Source organism: Pelodiscus sinensis, chromosome Z (assembly GCF_052426305.1).
Source record: "Pelodiscus sinensis isolate ZL-2025 chromosome Z, ASM5242630v1, whole genome shotgun sequence".
Classification (NCBI taxonomy): Eukaryota; Metazoa; Chordata; order Testudines; family Trionychidae; genus Pelodiscus; species Pelodiscus sinensis.
Window position 1 is genome coordinate 13,086,266 of NC_143085.1, and position 16,908 is coordinate 13,103,173.

At 41.6% G+C, this 16,908-nt stretch overlaps 1 protein-coding gene across 1 annotated transcript in view; it reads right to left on the reverse strand.

Annotated features, from left to right (window-relative positions):
- Positions 1-13,283: 13,283 nt before the first annotated feature.
- Positions 13,284-16,908, reverse strand: part of LOC102458003 (carbonic anhydrase 15-like) — a 44,597-nt gene continuing 40,972 nt past the window's right edge. Inside the window, exon 8 of the mRNA XM_006134789.4 lies at positions 13,284-14,152. Coding sequence (XP_006134851.1) covers positions 13,937-14,152 — 216 coding nt within the window. The 3' untranslated portion in view covers positions 13,284-13,936. The remainder of the gene's footprint in view (positions 14,153-16,908) is intronic.

The window sequence follows — 16,908 nt, forward strand, 5'->3', positions numbered from 1 at the left end:
CTTTCAGTCTCGTTTTCTCAGAGAGGACAAACTTCAGCTAGGCAAAGGAGGACTGGCTGCAGCTTTCTCACTGAAGTCAGGGGGCAGAGGCAGGAGAGCTGTCTGCTCATCAGAAAGATCAGAAATTGGCATTTCATTGGGAGCACCCAATTTAAAAACCCAGACCAAGATTTTCAAGTGATCAGTGAATTTGGGACTTTCCACCTGCTGGTGTCCAGTTTGACACATACACCCCCCATAAAGAGGTCCAATTCTTGCAAAATCAGGACACTTTGAGGCGACAGGGTAGGCCCACTGCTTAGTGAGGAGGGAGAAGCAGTAACAGGGAACTTGGAAATGGCGGAGATGCTCAATGACTTCTTTGTTTCGGTCTTCACCGAGAAGTCTGGAGGTGTGCCTAACGTAGTGAATACAAGCAGAGAGAGGGTAAGTTTAGAAGATAGGATACACAAAGAACAAGTTAAAAATCACGTAGGAAAGTTAGATGTCAGCAAGTCACCAGGTCCTGATGAAATGCATCCCAGGATACTCAAGGAGCTGATAGAGGAGGTATCTGAGCCTTTAGCTATGATCTTTGAAAAATCATGGCAGACAGGGGAGATTCCAGAAGACTGGAAAAGGGCAAATATTGTGCCCATCTATAAAAAGGGGAATAAGAACAACCCAGGAAACTACAGACCGGTCAGTTTAACGTCTGTCCCAGGGAAGATAATGGAGCAGGTAATTAAGGAAATCATATGCAAACACTTGGAAGGTAATAAAGTGATAGGGAATAGCCAGCATGGGTTTGTGAAGAACAAGTCATGCCAAACTAATCTGATAGCTTTCTTTGATAGGATAACGAGCCTTGTGGATAAGGGAGAAGCGGTGGATGTCATATACCTAGACTTTAGTAAGGCATTTGATACGGTCTCGCATGATATTCTTATTGATAAACTAGGCAAATATAACTTAGATAGGGCCACGATAAGGTGGGTGCATAATTGGCTGGATAACCGTAGTCAGAGAGTTGTTGTTAATGGTTCTAAATCCTGCTGGAAAGGGATAACAAGTGGAGTTCCTCAAGGGTCTGTTTTGGGACCCGTACTGTTCAATATCTTCATCAATGATGTAGATATTGGGATAGAGAGTACGCTTATTAAGTTTGCAGATGATACCAAACTGGGTGGGGTTGCAACTTCTTTGGAGGATAGGGACATAATTCAAAATGACCTTAGCAAGTTAGAGAAATGGTCAGAGGTAAACAGGATGAGGTTTCATAAAGAGAAATGCAAAGTGCTCCACTTAGGAAGGACCAATCAGTTCCATACATACAAGATGGGAAGCGACTGTCTAGGAAGGAGCATGGCGGAAAGGGATCTAGGGGTCATAGTGGACCACAAGTTGAATATGAGCCAACAGTGTGATGCTGTTGCAAAAAAAGCAAATATGATTCTAGGTTGTATCAACAGGTGTGTTGTAAGCAAAACTCGTGAAGTCATTCTGCCGCTCTACTCTGCACTAGTTAGGCCTCAGCTGGAGTACTGTGTCCAGTTCTGGGCGCCACATTTCAAGAAAGATGTGGAGAAATTGGAAAGGGTACAGAGAAGAGCGACAAGAATGATTAAAGGTTTAGAGAACATGACCTATGAAGCCAGGCTTCATGAACTGGGCTTGTTTAGTTTGGAAAAAAGAAGATTAAGGGGGGACATGATAGCGGTTTTCAAATATCTAAAAGGGTGTCACAAGGAGGAAGGCGAAAATTTGTTCCTCTTGGTTTCTGAGGACAGGACAAGGAGTAATGGGCTTAAAGTGCAGCAGGGGAGGTTTAGATTGGACATTAGGAAAAAATTCCTAACTGTCAGGGTGGTCAAATATTGGAATAAATTGCCAAGGGAGGTGGTGGAATCTCCCTCTCTGGAGATATTTAAGAACAGGTTAGATAGACATCTGTCAGGAATGGTGTAGACGGAGCTTGATCCTGCCTTGAGGGCGGGGGGCTGGACTCGATGACCTCTCGAGGTCCCTTCCAGTCCTATTATTCTATGATTCTATGATTCTATGATCTCACACTAAGCACCAAAATTACTAGCCACTTTTGAAAGTCTTGGGCAGACTGTGCTGTTCAGTACCTATTTGCCTCCTGTCCCCATTCTACCCCTAGTTCAGGGCAATGGACATTCATACTATTGAATCACACGTTAGCCTTGAACTGTTTGCCACATCCACTCACATAATGACTTCAAAGAGACGTGGATCTGCGCTGGAGAGCTGCCATCATCTTCTGCCAGCTTAAGATGTGAGAGCCCAAATCTGGAAACTCAACCTGAGACCAGCAGAGCTGAGCAAACTCACAAAAAACTGCTCTTTAATGTTCATTTGAATAAAGAGGTTGAATTCTCAATTACTATATTTATGCTTCTCAGTGGCCCTCCTTTATATGAGTATTCTGCCATACACTTGCAATGGTGAACATGCTTGTAGAAAGAAGTACACGTTAGATGAGCACCAGAGAATATTCCCTGAAAGCAAATTTCTAGCTCAAACTTGGGGCATATGCACTGGAATCATAAAATCTAAGCATTAAACTCATCCAATCAGGGAAGAGGAAAAGTACCATGTGGCCTACACATCTAATCAAAATGAATCAGAGATATTTGAATATTGCTACCTCTAGACCCACAAGTTGGGCCTATGCATCCGTGTTGTGGTGATGATTTCAAAACTGTAAGAATACCCTTTATAGCACTCACTACATATTTTATGGCATTGTATATGGTAGGAAAAAATGGTAAAATCCAAAACTATAAACAAGAAATACTGAAAAATAGTTACAGCAACTTTCATGGTAACAACTGCATGAAACTAGCCCTGATTTGGACCTGAGTCAGCAAAATAAGTATGAGTTTGATTGAATGGGACTGCTTACATGTCTAAAATTAAGGACACACTTTATACTTACTGCTATAAACCAATGGTTCTCAACCAAAGTATATGTACTCCTGGGGATATGTAGCAATATTCCAGAGGGTACATCAACTCATCTAGGTATTTGCCTAGTTTAACCTCCCACTACACAAAAAGCACAAACAAATTCAATACAAACTTAAATTTCATATAGGTAATGACTTATTTATACTGAGCTAAATACTATATTCTGAAACCCAAGTACAATCTTTATATTCCAATTGCTTTATTTTATAATTACATGATAAAAAATGAAAAAGTCAGCAATTTGTCAGGTGTGCTTTGACACTTTGGTATTTTTATTTCTGATTTTGTAAGCAAGCAGATTGAGGTGAGACTTGGGGTACACAAGACAAATCAGACTCCTAAAAGGGGTACAGTAGTCTGGAAAGTTTCCCTAATCCATTGACTGATATTTGTCTGACTGGCTAGGATACATTTATATTCTGAAGTTAAATTATAGCTAATGATTTAACATAGTGCTGTAAGTCATATGTATGACCTTTTTGGTAGAAGAGTATGTTGTATTACAGACTATTGCAATCAGGATTCTTCTAGAGCAGTGTTTCCCAATTTTTTTTGACCACAGAACCCTTTCAAACTCAGAAAAATTTCAAGGAACCCCATAGCCAGGGATTAAGTTTGTCGAGCAAAAAGAAAAAAAAAAAACACACCCAAACACACACAGACTGCCAGTACACCACAATTGGTAGTAATAAGATGCTAAATACAGTCATGAGATCACCATTCATTTAAATTCAACATATTGAATATAACACCATTCATTTATATTCAACAAAAATCATATTAAATATGTACAAAAAATAAAACTATCAAATAATATTAATTATATTCATAGTTTTCAATGTGAAGAGTGGTTTTTCTTCTTTTCTTGGCAAATTCTTTTTATATTTGGTTTAATACTAGAAAGTTGGATTCGCATATCTGGCGCAGCATTCAGTCGATTTCTGTATTTCGTTTTCGTTGCTGCATAGTTCGAGAACCCAGTTTCGCACAAGTATGTACTGGCAAAGGGTAACAGCTGACGAATTGCGTGTCTTGATAAAAATGAATATTCTTGACTTTGACATAAGTCACTCCAAAATGTAATCAGAGAAACTTCTTTAAATTTTTGTATTAATTGGCCATCTGAAGTGATTTCAATTAGGTTTTCATAATCTTGTGTAGAAAAATTGACTGACTTTTCTGTTAAACTTAATGGATTTCGATTCCAGTTATTGTTGTCATTGATGTTTGGAAAATACTTAATGATGTTCGTGTATAAATCGCGGAGATGATCTGCAATGTCGCTGCGAATATCTTCATCAAGTTTGTATCCATTTTCTTCAAGGAAATCATTCAGAGTTGGTAAACAATCCAAATCATTTCGTCCTACAGATGAGATCCAAAACTGTAGCTTCCGTGACAATGACAAAATTTTGTCTTTCGCATTAAAAATATTTACATTTTTTCCTTGCAGCGACAGATTTACTTCATTTAGTTTTGTAAAAATGTCTGCAAGATACGCAACTCTCGATAACCATAAAAAGTCTGTTAAACAATCAGACAGTTGGAATTTGTGATTCATCAGATATGCGGAGAGCTCATGACGCAATTCAAATAATCTAACCAGCACTTTTCCTCGTGATAGCTACCTGACTTCTGTATGTAGAAGCAGGGCTGTGTGCTGACTACCCATATCTTCACACATAATTTTGAACAGTCTTGATTGTAATGGTCGAGTTTTTATATAATTAATAATCTGTACTGCTTCGTTCAACACATTTTTAAGACAGGGAGAAATATTCTTAACTAACAGAGCGTGTCTGTGGAGAATGCAGTGACTGCTGGTGCAGTTTGGTGCTACATTTTTTATTCGTGTTACAGCGCCAGCCACTGTTCCTACCATTGCTTTGGCACCATCACTGCACACATCAACACATTTTTCCCAGCTTATTTGATGTGTTTTCATAAAGTTATTGATACAATTGAATATATTCTCACCAGTTGTATTGGTTTGCAAAAATTCACATAAAAGTAAGTCTTCTTCAATAGAACTATTACAATCATAACGGACAAATACAAGCAGAACTGCAAGACCTGCAACGTCAGTGGACTCGTCTAATTGTAATGCATATGCATAACATAAATGCAGCCAAAAAATAAGCTCTTTCTCGATGTCAGCAGCAAGATCGTGAATACGACGTGTGACAGTAGTGTTTGATAGTGGCACAGCCTCAACTTTTTTACTAGACTCCTGATCCAACATACACATTACAATATCTTTTGCACATGGTTTTATGAGTGATTCCCCAATAGTGTGTGCTTCTCCGGGGAGCGATATACGATAGCTTACTTTGTAAGATGCCTCTGTTGCATTTTCATTATCAGATTTGGCAATTTTTGACATGAAGAGTTTACTTTTTTCAAGCGATTCAAGCTTTTGCTTAAAAAAACTAATGTCTTTATCTTTGTATTCTGGATGATATGTTTCAAAATGTCTTCGCAATTTAGCAGGTACTAAACAACTATTCGATAATATTTTGTTGCACACTACACACTGGGCACCTGGAGCATCTTCATTTCCATTGCTTGTGAATCCAAATGCCAAATAGTCCTCACAATACCTGCGTTTCTTATTAGTCAGCTGAAATTTTTCATAATTAACTTGAGCTGCCTCAGTATTTTCCTTGCTGGTTTCAGTAAAAATATTGGAGTTTGAAGTACTCACTTTTCTCTTTAAAGTTCCTTCTTTTAACCAACGATCCATGGGGAATTTTGATATTAGATTGAATTCTTAAACTTAAAGTCACACACAGGAGCCACGTGTCCTCAGTGTGTATGGGGATTTGTTCCGATCCTCACAGTGAGTAGGAGTTCCGGTGTTCCACTCACTGATAGTATTCCCCCCCCTTCACACACACACATGCTGCCTTTACCACCGGACCTAGCAGCAGCAACAGCTGCTTGTCCCGCTTCTGCCCGATCAACCCAAGATCCCTCTCCCGCATCCCCCGCTGCCACTCTGCTTTTTCTGGTGGTAAAAGCAGAGCGGCAGCGGGGGATGCGGGAGAGGGATCTTGGGTTGATCGGGCAGAAGCGGGACAAGCAGCTGTTGCTGCTGCTAGGTCCGGTGATAAAAGCAGAGCGGCAGCGGGGGACGTGGGAGAGGGATCTTGGGTTGATCGGGCAGAAGCGGGACAAGCAGCTGTTGCTGCTGCTAGGTCCAGTGGTAAAAGCAGAGCGGCAGCGTGGGACACAGGAGATGTCTGAAAGGGGAGCGGGGAAGGAGCCAGCGTCTTTGCGCGCCGGGCTCCTCTGTCTCTTTATGGGCGGGGGGAGGGGAGTGTTCGGGTTCTCATGGAACCCTTACGTTCGCTTCACAGAACCCCAGAGTTCCTCAGAGCACCAATTGGGAAACACTGTTCTAGAGTATTGATTTACTTTAAAATGTTCCCCTACACAGAGCCACCTGAAGGAGAAGAGCCTGATTTGTTTCTCTGTTCAGATAGATATCATCACTGAGAAAAACTTCCTGAAATGTTGTAGACAATAATGAATTTATCCTGCCATTGCATAATAACTGCTCTTCAAAATGTCACAGCACTCTTATTAAATCTAATTTCTCTATGTTTTTTCTTTAGATGTCTGACACCTTCTGTCATAGAGGCAGGTGGAGGTGCTCAGAAAAACGTCCTTGGCTACAGCATTTACATAATTCTCAATAAACGTTGTGTATGTTACAAGAATGTTCAGAGATATTTATCAGTCCTTGCACACATGAAATGAAGAAAAACACACCTACTGTTAAATATTCCACTATCAGCTAAATGCAAGGCTCTCTTCTCTCAATACAGCTTATTTCTGGGTAATTTCATTCTCAAACACAAATTCTACTATGATTTGTATGCTGAGGATTCATAGATCTACCTCTCTGCTCCAGGCCTGTCATCCTCCTGTCCAAACTAAAATTCTGGCCTATCTCTTTGATGTCTCCTTGTACATGTCTAGCCAGCAACCCAAGCTCGACATGATTAAAACAGAACTCTCAGTCAGGGCTGGCTTTACCATGAGGTGAACTGAGGTGGCTGCCACTAGGACCCATAGTGTAGAAAATTGTGTCTACTGCTGAACAAGGCTGTTTCCAAATGTTGCTGATTCTTTCTGAATAACGTTGATAAGATACAGCCTTTTTTAGCCACCCGTCCAGTCAAAACTCTAGAACCAGCACTCAGCATTTTGCATTTCAACCCCTGCAACATTCTTCTCCCTAGCCTTGCCAGTTGCAATCTTGTCTTCAGAATGGTGGAGTAAATGTGCATCTAGACTACATTCCTCTTTTGAAAGAGGAATGCAAATGAGAGAAATCGAGATTTTTTTAAAAGCAGTTTAAACAGGGTTCTTTCGGGAGGGGGAACCTCGTTTTCAAAAGAACCCTTAATCCTGAAAAAAATGAGGTTTACAGGGTTCTTTCAAAAAACCCCCGTGTAGAGTGCTTTTTTTTTTAAAAAAAAATCTCTTCTGAAAAAGCAATCGAATGAGATTATGCAAATCAAGTGCAAGATTTGTAAATCAGCACTTTATTTGCATGTTTTATTTCCCTCATTTTCATTCCTCTTTCAAAAGAGGAATCTAATCCAAATGCACAGTTTGATTGTGTCACCTCTCTCTTTGCATCCCTCACTGGGTTCCCCTCTCTGTCCCAGCAGACATATGATCCTTGTCTTTACCCCACTATCAAGGCCTTTCATAGTTAATCCCCATTCCCCTCTCTCCATCAGCTTTCATTCTTTGTCGAGATGATTCTCATGTCCCATCAACACCTGGTGCCATCTTCAACCATCTACGTGCTGTTTTCAAACAGGCACCTTTGTGTTTTCTCCCTCACTGTTCTTCATACTTGGGATGTGCTCTCCATAAATATTCCTCAAATATGATGCCTCATAATCTTCCTTCAACTTCCCCAAAACTCTCCTTTTATGTGATCCCTACAAAAAACTTGACAAAAGTCAGGCCACTCTGGAACTCCTTGCCAGAGGAGGCTGTGAAGACCAGGACTTTAACAGAGTTCAAAAAAGAGCTAGATAAATTCATGGAGGTTAGGTCCATCAATAGCACTTAGCCAGGATGGGTAGGAATGGTGTCCCTAGCCTCTGTTTGTCAGAGACTGGGAATGGATGACAGGAGAGGGATCACTTGATGAGTCCCTATTCTGTTCATTCCCTCTGGGGCATCTGGCATTGGCCACTGTCAGCAGACAGGATACTGGGTTAGATGGACCCTTGATCTGACCTAATAAGGCCTTTCTTATATTCTTACATGATCAGTGATCCCTGCTTATCACCTCTCATCATTGCTACATACTTCTCATCTGTCTGTCTGCACCTGTCATCTCTTGTTTTAGGCTTAGATCAAGGATTAAGCAGCAATGGCAAAATAAATAAATTTTCGTAAATTTACTTTTACGAAAGCTCCACTTTCGGGAGGGGAGTCTCTGAAGAGACAGCTTTCTCCTTCTTCTGAATTATTTTCATTTTAACTCATGTATAAACGGTGGCCTACATTTTGAAAGGTGGAAAACTAAAGTTAGGTGCATAAATCCATATGTAAACCCCTCAGTCAGCAGCCTCATTTTCAGAAAGACCCAGCAGCTGCTGCTGAAGTCCCACGTGCTAGGGAAACTCAGCACCACTTTCTGTATAAGCCGAGTGCTTGCCTGACCTTCCAGGAGAGATTAACCAATTAGCAGAATGCCCACAGCCAGTAGCATGTGTTTCTGCACATGGTGCACATCTGCACATCTCAGTGCACGTAACAAAATTTATTCCACGCATAGATGGAAAAACCGTTGCTTAGCACCAGTGATAATCAAATAATTATTGCCATGTCTTAATATAGATGGAGCAGCCCAGCTTTATTCACTCAGCTTAGAAAGTCACACTTTTTTATTGTTAATATTTTGCACTTCTCTAGCGCCATCCAATGGAGGGTCTCCCTGTGCTGTTTGTATATTCATTGGTAAACAAACCCACACACCACAGTTGGGATTCTTTTGCAGTTAGTAGACAAGTGCCCGCTAAGCTAGGGATGAGACCTCTAAACGCATTCCATCTGGGATCTGAGCCAGGTTTGGAACTCAAACCTGACAAGGAAAGGAAATTGACCTTTGCTGCATGTGCCAGCCCTGGCCCTCAGGTTCCTTAGAGCACTAAGATTCAAATTATGTACCATCTCTCTGAAAATAGGCCTTTTTTGTGCTGGCTACTGCTCCTCTGTAAATAACAGAGCTCTCTGAGCAGTGAAAATCAGCAATGGGCAGGGGGTGAAAGAGAAAACCCTTCCCCAGGGAAAAGGCTCAATTGTAAGGACTGTGTGGGTGCAGGGGGCTGAGTTACTTACACTAAAATTGGCTAGTCTTTTCCAGAGCTAACTTTAGACTCCATTCATTTTTCTCCAGTTCTATATTTAAAGCTGTAATTACTGAGAATAAAAGGAAAAACTCAGTCTCCTGGGATCAGGTTCACTCTGCAGACGAGCCCAGTACCTCAGCCTTCTGTGTTCTCCCCCAGAACGTCAGGCGATTTTTATCTCAGTCGACTTCTCCTGCTCTAAATCCCTCTGACATTTACATTACAGGGGACAACACAGAAAAGGGGCTACTAGAGAGACCCAGGGATGCAAATAAACTTATGTTTAATAGCTGTCATTCTAAAGGATCCCCCAAATACTTTTGAAAATCTGACATGTGACTAATACTCGGGGTATCCTTCCCCCATTAAAATTCAGCCAGCTCTAGGGTGAATGAAGTTGTTTCAGCAAGATAGTGCCAGGTAGGACAGGAAATTTAAAAATTCGAAATTCTGTTTTTAATTCCTTCTTTCCCACTCCCTTTCATCCCACCCCACAGTTTCCTTTCTTTGAAGTTGATCTGGGCTATTATTTCCAGAATTCAGGAAGTGTCAAGTCTGAAGTTTCAGCGTATAAATGATGATTATTCTATTTCCCTACCCTGTCGTATGCCATTCCCTATACTCAGCAATGTGGCAGGGAACAGACGAACAGATCTTGCATTCAGAGCTTTATGGCAGATACATTTGCATTTCAGTAATTTTAACCCTAGCATTAGGTTCCTTGAGTGGGTGACCAACTTATTAGAATTCTCCTGCTGCACTAGATGATTCACTGTGTGGAGAAGTTTCTCCTGACGAAAATAAAACACAATTTGAAGACTGTTATGGACATTTGGTGTTATGCTCCTAAGCAATGCCTTAATGGAAGGCCAAATTCCCTCTTCCCTGACACTGTGAATGAGGAATGACTAGAGTTAGTGTAAATAAAAGGAGGAATTGGTCCTTACAATTCAGGGAACATCTGTCTGGAGCAATTCAGTGGTTATATACCATCTACTGATCGTGTCTCTCATGCTTTCTCCCTGACTCATAAGTCTACACCTGAACTTAGCCGTTTTGCAGTTTCATTTCATTGACGTCATAATGAAATACCTCTCTCAAAAGAATACTCAGCTACTATCCAATCCTCTGTACCATGCTTTGAAATGAAGGCTAAAAAATCCAGGCCTGTTTATGGAAAGCTGGACTATGACAATTTTCTTGTGCTCTAGATTCCATGGGCCCAGTGTAGATAAGGCCACGGAGCATTCCCGGAAGGGAAACTGAATTTTCATAGGGGAAAAAAACGTAAAAAACAAAAAAACAGAAAAAAAAGTTGGTAAAAATCTTCCAGTGGGGATGAAGCACTTTTAGATCCAAAGACAATTACAGACTCACTTAAAGTTAACAGATGTATCAAGTATTTGTAGGGTGCTTATTTGCGTAACTTATTTTCAGTTAATTTTGAAATCGCTTATTTCAAAATTTGGTGCTGTCTACACAGTGCCAAATTTCGAGATAGAACACTATTCCAAAATGTCTCCTAATCCTCAAGGAACAAAGTGTACAGGGATGTCAGAATAGCATCCCCATTCTTTTGAAAGCTATTTCAAAATAATGAGTGTGATGTCAAGACGCAGAATAGCTATTTCAGGATACTGGAAGTATCCCGAAATTGTGCTACTGTGTAGATGTACCCATACAGACTCAAAGGAGAGGGCAATTAATCCTGTTTATGTTGAAGAGACAGTGACAAGTAACAAACCAGGTAAGGCACATGGCAGGTCACAGGTAAGGCACATGGCAGGTCACAGCTCAACTGTGAGGGTTGAGCAGTTCCCCTGGTTGCAAACATAGAGAACAGAACATTGGGTTTGCTGCATGTGTACAGTGGAGACAGTATGGCTACGTCTAGATTGCATCCCTTTTTCGTAAAAGGGATGCAAATTAGACGTATCGCAATTGCTAATGAAGCGGGGATTTAAATCTCCCCCGCTTCATTAGCATAAAAATGGCTGCCGCTTTTTTTGAGCACGGAGCATTGCTGGAAAAAAGTGCCAGTCTAGTCGCGGATCTTGCGGAAAATAAAGCCTTTTACGAAAGATCCCTTATCCCTTATTTTAAGAGGGATAAGGGATCTTTCGGAAAAGGCTTTATTTGCCACACGTTCCGTGTCTAGACTGGCGCTTTTTTCCGGGAAAACTCCATGCCGAAAAAAAGCGGCAGCCATTTTTATGCTAATGAAGCAGGGGAGATTTAAATCCCCACTTCATTAGGAATTGCGATACGTCTAATTTGCATCCCTTTTACAAAAAAGGGATGCAATCTAGACTTAGCCAAAGTGACCAGGAAGCCTGAAGAAGCAATTCTGGGCAGAGACAGGGTTTCTTGAGTACAGAGGTCACTGTGGGGGTACATTTAAAGTTTTCTAAGCAAGGATTTCTGCAGCTGTTTGTTTCTACTGTGTTCAGGGAAACAGGACTTTGAAGCCACATTTCTGTCATTTTACAAATCACACCCAAGAATAAACCTGACTCATTTCTTCAATTTCACCTCCCAGTGGAAACATCTCTGTAGGACCTCGAACACTGACTTTCTAAATGGAGTAACCCCTCTTCTATTTGCCCTCATCAGGATGCTACTTATAAACACTAGGTATCACATAGAAGCAAATATCCAGGTGATTCTGACCTGAGATGTAAGAATTTTCAATTTATTACAATTCATTTTGATATCATTTAAACATTTCTTCTCATTTAAAAGAAAGCACTGTATGTATCACATCAGGAATTCCACATGAAGTGCAAATGGCAAAACCAAAGGGGTTGCATTTGTAAATATGACAGGAATGGATGTGACATTCCAGTTCTGCAACACCAGTGTTTATCAATAAGCAGTTGAAGAATGAAAGTTCAGTGAGAATTCTTGTATTTAAAGATAAGTCTTTGCAGAATCAAGGTCTTCAATTATTATTATTTAAACCAACCATGAACATTTCTCTTTCCTTTGGTCTCTCAATGTTGGCTCTTGAGCAAAGTAGGCAGTCATGGGAAATAAGGCAAAGTCCTCCCAATAATTGATTTAAAGTTAGGAAACATAGGGTAGGAATAAACAGTTTTCACAGTGAAGAAAGGTAAATAGCAGAGTCCTCCCAAAAGTCTGTGCTGGGACCTGTGCTGGTCAATATATTCATAAATGATCTGAAAAAAGAGGTAAACCGTGACGTGGCAAAGTCTGCAGACAATACAAAAATATGCAAAATAGTTAAGCCCGATACAGGGGCAGCCCATGACTATAGGCCGACTCAGATGTCGCCTAGGGCACCGCCTTCAACGGGGCATCCGGGCCGTCCAATGATGACATCATGGGGCGCCTGATGATGACGTCACTCCATTGATGGCCATGTAGGCAGGGAAACCAATCGTGCATTCCGCCTGGGGTGCCAGCTGCTGCAGCCTGCCTTGGGCTGTTCCTGGCCCAATGCAGATTGTGGTGAGTTACAAAGAGATCTCACAACACGGAGTGACTAGACAACAAACTGGCAGATGAACTTCAATGTTGACACAAGCAAAGGAAACATAATGGCTATGTCTACACTCGCGGCTTCTTCTGCGAGTAATATGCAAATGAGGCTAAGCCTGGAATATTGCCGAGCCTCATTTGCATACCTAATGAGCCACCATTTTTTTCAGAAGAGGCTCTTGTGCAAGAAGGAGTGTCTACACTGCCCCTTCTTGCGCAAGAAAAACCCTCTTGCGCAATGCCGTTACACCTATTACTTTTCAGGAAGAACAGCATGGCGCAAGAGGATTTTTCTTGCACAAGAAGGGGCAGTATAGATGCTCCTTCTTGTGCAAGAGCCTCTTCCGAAAAAAATGGTGGCTCATTAGGTATGCAAATGAGGCTCGGCGATATTCCACGCTTAGCCTCATTTGCATATTACTCGTGCAAGAAGCCGCGAGTGTAGACATAGCCATTAATCACAACCATACATGTAGAATGATGGGGTCTAAATTAGCTGTTACCACTCAAGAAAGATCATGGAGTAAATAAAGGAACAATGCGGAGAAAGTAAAGAAGGAAGTGTTATTTACCCCTTCACATAATACAAGAAGCAGGGGTCACCCAATAAAATTAGGCAGCAAGTTTAAAAGAAACATTGGGAAGAACTTATTCACACAGTGCACTGTCAGCCTGTGAAACTCTTTGCTGGGGAATGTTGTGTGGGTTCAAAACCAAATTAGAGACATTCATGGAGGTCTGTCAAAGGTTATAAGCCAAGATGGTGAGGGATACAACCATCTACTCTATGTGCCTACAAGCCTCTGATTAGCAGATCCTGGGACTCGACAATAGGGGATGGAACTTGTATGATCTCTTCATTCCCTCTGAGGCAGACAGGGTTCTGGATTAGATGGACTATTGATCTGACCCGTGTGGCCGTTCTTATGTACCCCCTGCCAATCTGCTTTAATTTCATTTGTCATTTTCAGTCCTGTGGCAAGGAAATGATAGCAGCATGGAAACCCTGATACGAAGACATCATAAAATAATCACAAATCATTCATGACAAAGAAAGGAGGGAGACAAGGGAAGGGCTTTTAAGAGGGGCCTAAGAAGTAGACAACCAGGAGAGCCAAGAGCAGAGAAAGAAGTGGGAGGCTGGCACTGGGCATGGTACTATGGCTGATCGTGGCATCTTTGGATGCATAGACTTTTCGGTTCTTGAGGGGCTGTGGTGGTCGAAAGTTGTCGGTCATTTTCACTGGAGATGTGCCATTGGTCCGGAAGTGAAGTGTGTTGACAAATGCATTCAGCTGCAAATGTGGGAGACAGAGAGAGATTTCAAGCCATTTAATTATGCTCAGTCGAAATACTTTTCAAGCAACTGATACAACAAAGATTTTAAGCACATGTTTATGTTTCAATACACATTTAAGTACTTTCTTGAATGGGGATGGACTGAAACACATATTTCAGTTAAATATGAGTCAACAATATGACACTGTTGAAAAAAAAAGCATCATTCTGGGATGTATTATCAGGAGTATTATAAAGAAGACCCAAGAAGTCATTCTTCTGCTCTACTCTGTACTGATTAGGCCTTAACTGGAATACTGTGTCCAGTTCTGGGTGCCACATTTCAGGAAAGTTGTGGACAAATTGGAAAATATCCAAAGAAAAGCCATGAAAATGATTAAAGGTCCAGAAAAAATTACCTCTGAGGGAAGCTTGAATGAATTGGGTTTGTTTAGTTGAGAAAAGAAAGACTAAGAGGGACCATAATGTCAGCTTTTAAGTACCTAAAAGGGTGTTACAAGGAGGGAAGAAAAAGTATTCTCCTTAGCCTCTGAGGATAAGACAAGAAGTATTGGGCTTAAATTTAGAAAGAGGTTTAGGTTGGACAGTAGGAAAAACTTCCTAATTGTCAGGGTGGTTAAATACTGGAATAAATTGCCTAGGAAGATTGTGGCATCTCCATTCCTGGGGATATTTAAGAGCAGGTTAAACAAACATCTGTCAGGGATGATCCAGATAGTGCTTGCTCCTGCCATGAGAGCAGGGGATTGTATCTGCTGATTTCTCAAGATCCCTTCCAGATCTAATATTCTAAGATTCAGGTTAAGCACATGCTCATTGGCTATGCTAACCTGGTGCCCGGACAGACATAGCAATCCACCCGAGTATTTCCCTATAACTCAGGGTTGCTCACTCTTGGACAAGACTCTTGATGCAGGTATTTTCTTAAAAACTCACCTCCTGGAGTCAAAGGATCCCAGGAGAAACTCCACTTACAGTTTAAAAAAAAGTTTCAATCTCATTCTCACAGCTATGGAGAAACCCTTGAAGACAGGACTCGAGAGAACCCAGCAGCTTAGAAACCAGGAGACCATTACAATGAACCCAAGAAAATTATTAAAAAAAGTATCATGAATTTTAAGCCAGTCTCTTAATTTTTAGGCCTAGTGGATGGCTTTGGAATGCGCAAGGCTGCTAGTGGGAAGCTGGGTCCTGGGAAAGACTTTCCATCCGTCAGTCTGTTCCTCTTAGACTATGTCTAGAATACAAAGATAAATCAGAAAAAGAAATGCAATTTGCAATATGCAAATTGTGTATCTTTTTCTGATTTACTTTTGAAAGAGGCTTTTCCAAAATTTGGCACTTCTACACGGGGCCAAATTTCGAGAAAAAAAAAACCTCTTTCAGAACAACTGTTCTTCCTTGTAAAACAAGGTTTACTGGGATGCCGACAAAATGCGTCCACTTTTCCAACATTTTTTTCAGAAAAGCGGACGCATTCCTTGGACGTGGAGGTATCCCCGGAAAAACTCTGCAGTTTAGACATACCCTTAGAAGCAGGAAAAGGAAGTAGCATGCAAAGTTAGGATACAGCTGCCCATACAACCTTTGCCCAAGGACTGTGTGAGGGACATGCCAGTGCACACAGAGCACAGCTGACTGAACTATTTGTTCTGAACAACCTAACAGCTCACATTTGGGAACTGCCGGCAACCAGATCCCCAAATTCATCAGCAGGGCTTGGTGAGAAGGGGAGGTTGCAAGGATGTCTCTGGAGAGAGTCTGGGGATGGAGAGCAGATTTTCTGTTGCTTTGATTTGCTGTTTGGCTTAGTTAATTTGTTCCTATTGTAGGCTACTGCTGGCAGGCTGTGCACAATATCAGTCTATGATTTTTTTAATGTTGCCAAGTGGTCATGATTGATTAAGCTGCTAGAAAACTAGTTAGTTGTCAGGGCCCTTAGAGCTTCCTATGCAAGTGATTTATTATTGTTTCAGTCTAAAGAAATAAGAAGAAAAGTGGTAACTTAAGTCACATGATGTAGCAGTCACCCCGTCAAGGAGAAGGAACATGCACATAAAACAGCTCTAGTGGAAACGACATGGGACATCCAGAGGTAGAAACAGAGCCATCCTGTCCACAGGGATAGACTACTTGGGGCAGCTACCCCAGGTCCCACACTTTGGGGGGCCCTGCAGGAGTCACCTATGGATGGGACGATCCCCCATTTTGATGTTAGCTACGTGGGCCAGGGCAGGCTGTGGAATTAACTAGGGGGGAAGCTTGAGCTGGCAGCAGAGATCAGGCACTCATCATGGCCTCCTGCAGGAGCTGTGGGAAGTGGAGCAACCCAGCACCCTGCTCTGCTTTATCATGGCAGTGGGAAACAGAGTGCCCTGCCCCGCTCCCCCTTCCCCCCCCCCACACACAACCCGCTTCACTCCCCTGAACAATGCAGGACTCTGGCGGAGTGTCTAAAACTACACCCCTCTGTTGGCAGAGGGATGTAAATTAGACGTATCGAAAGTGCAAATGAAGCCAGGATTTAAATATCCTGCACTTCATTTGCATAATGGTGGCTGCTGCTTGTTTTCGAAATGGGGCTTTTAGGGGAAAAAACAGCAATTTAGATGGAGCCTTTTTGACAGATCCTGTGCTCCAGGATCTTTTAAAATGGGGTGTTTCTGTTGAAAAGACCCTGTCTAAAAGGCCGAGGTTTTTTAAAAAAAGGCAGCGGCCTGTTTCAAAAAAAAGCAGCGGCTGCCATTATGCA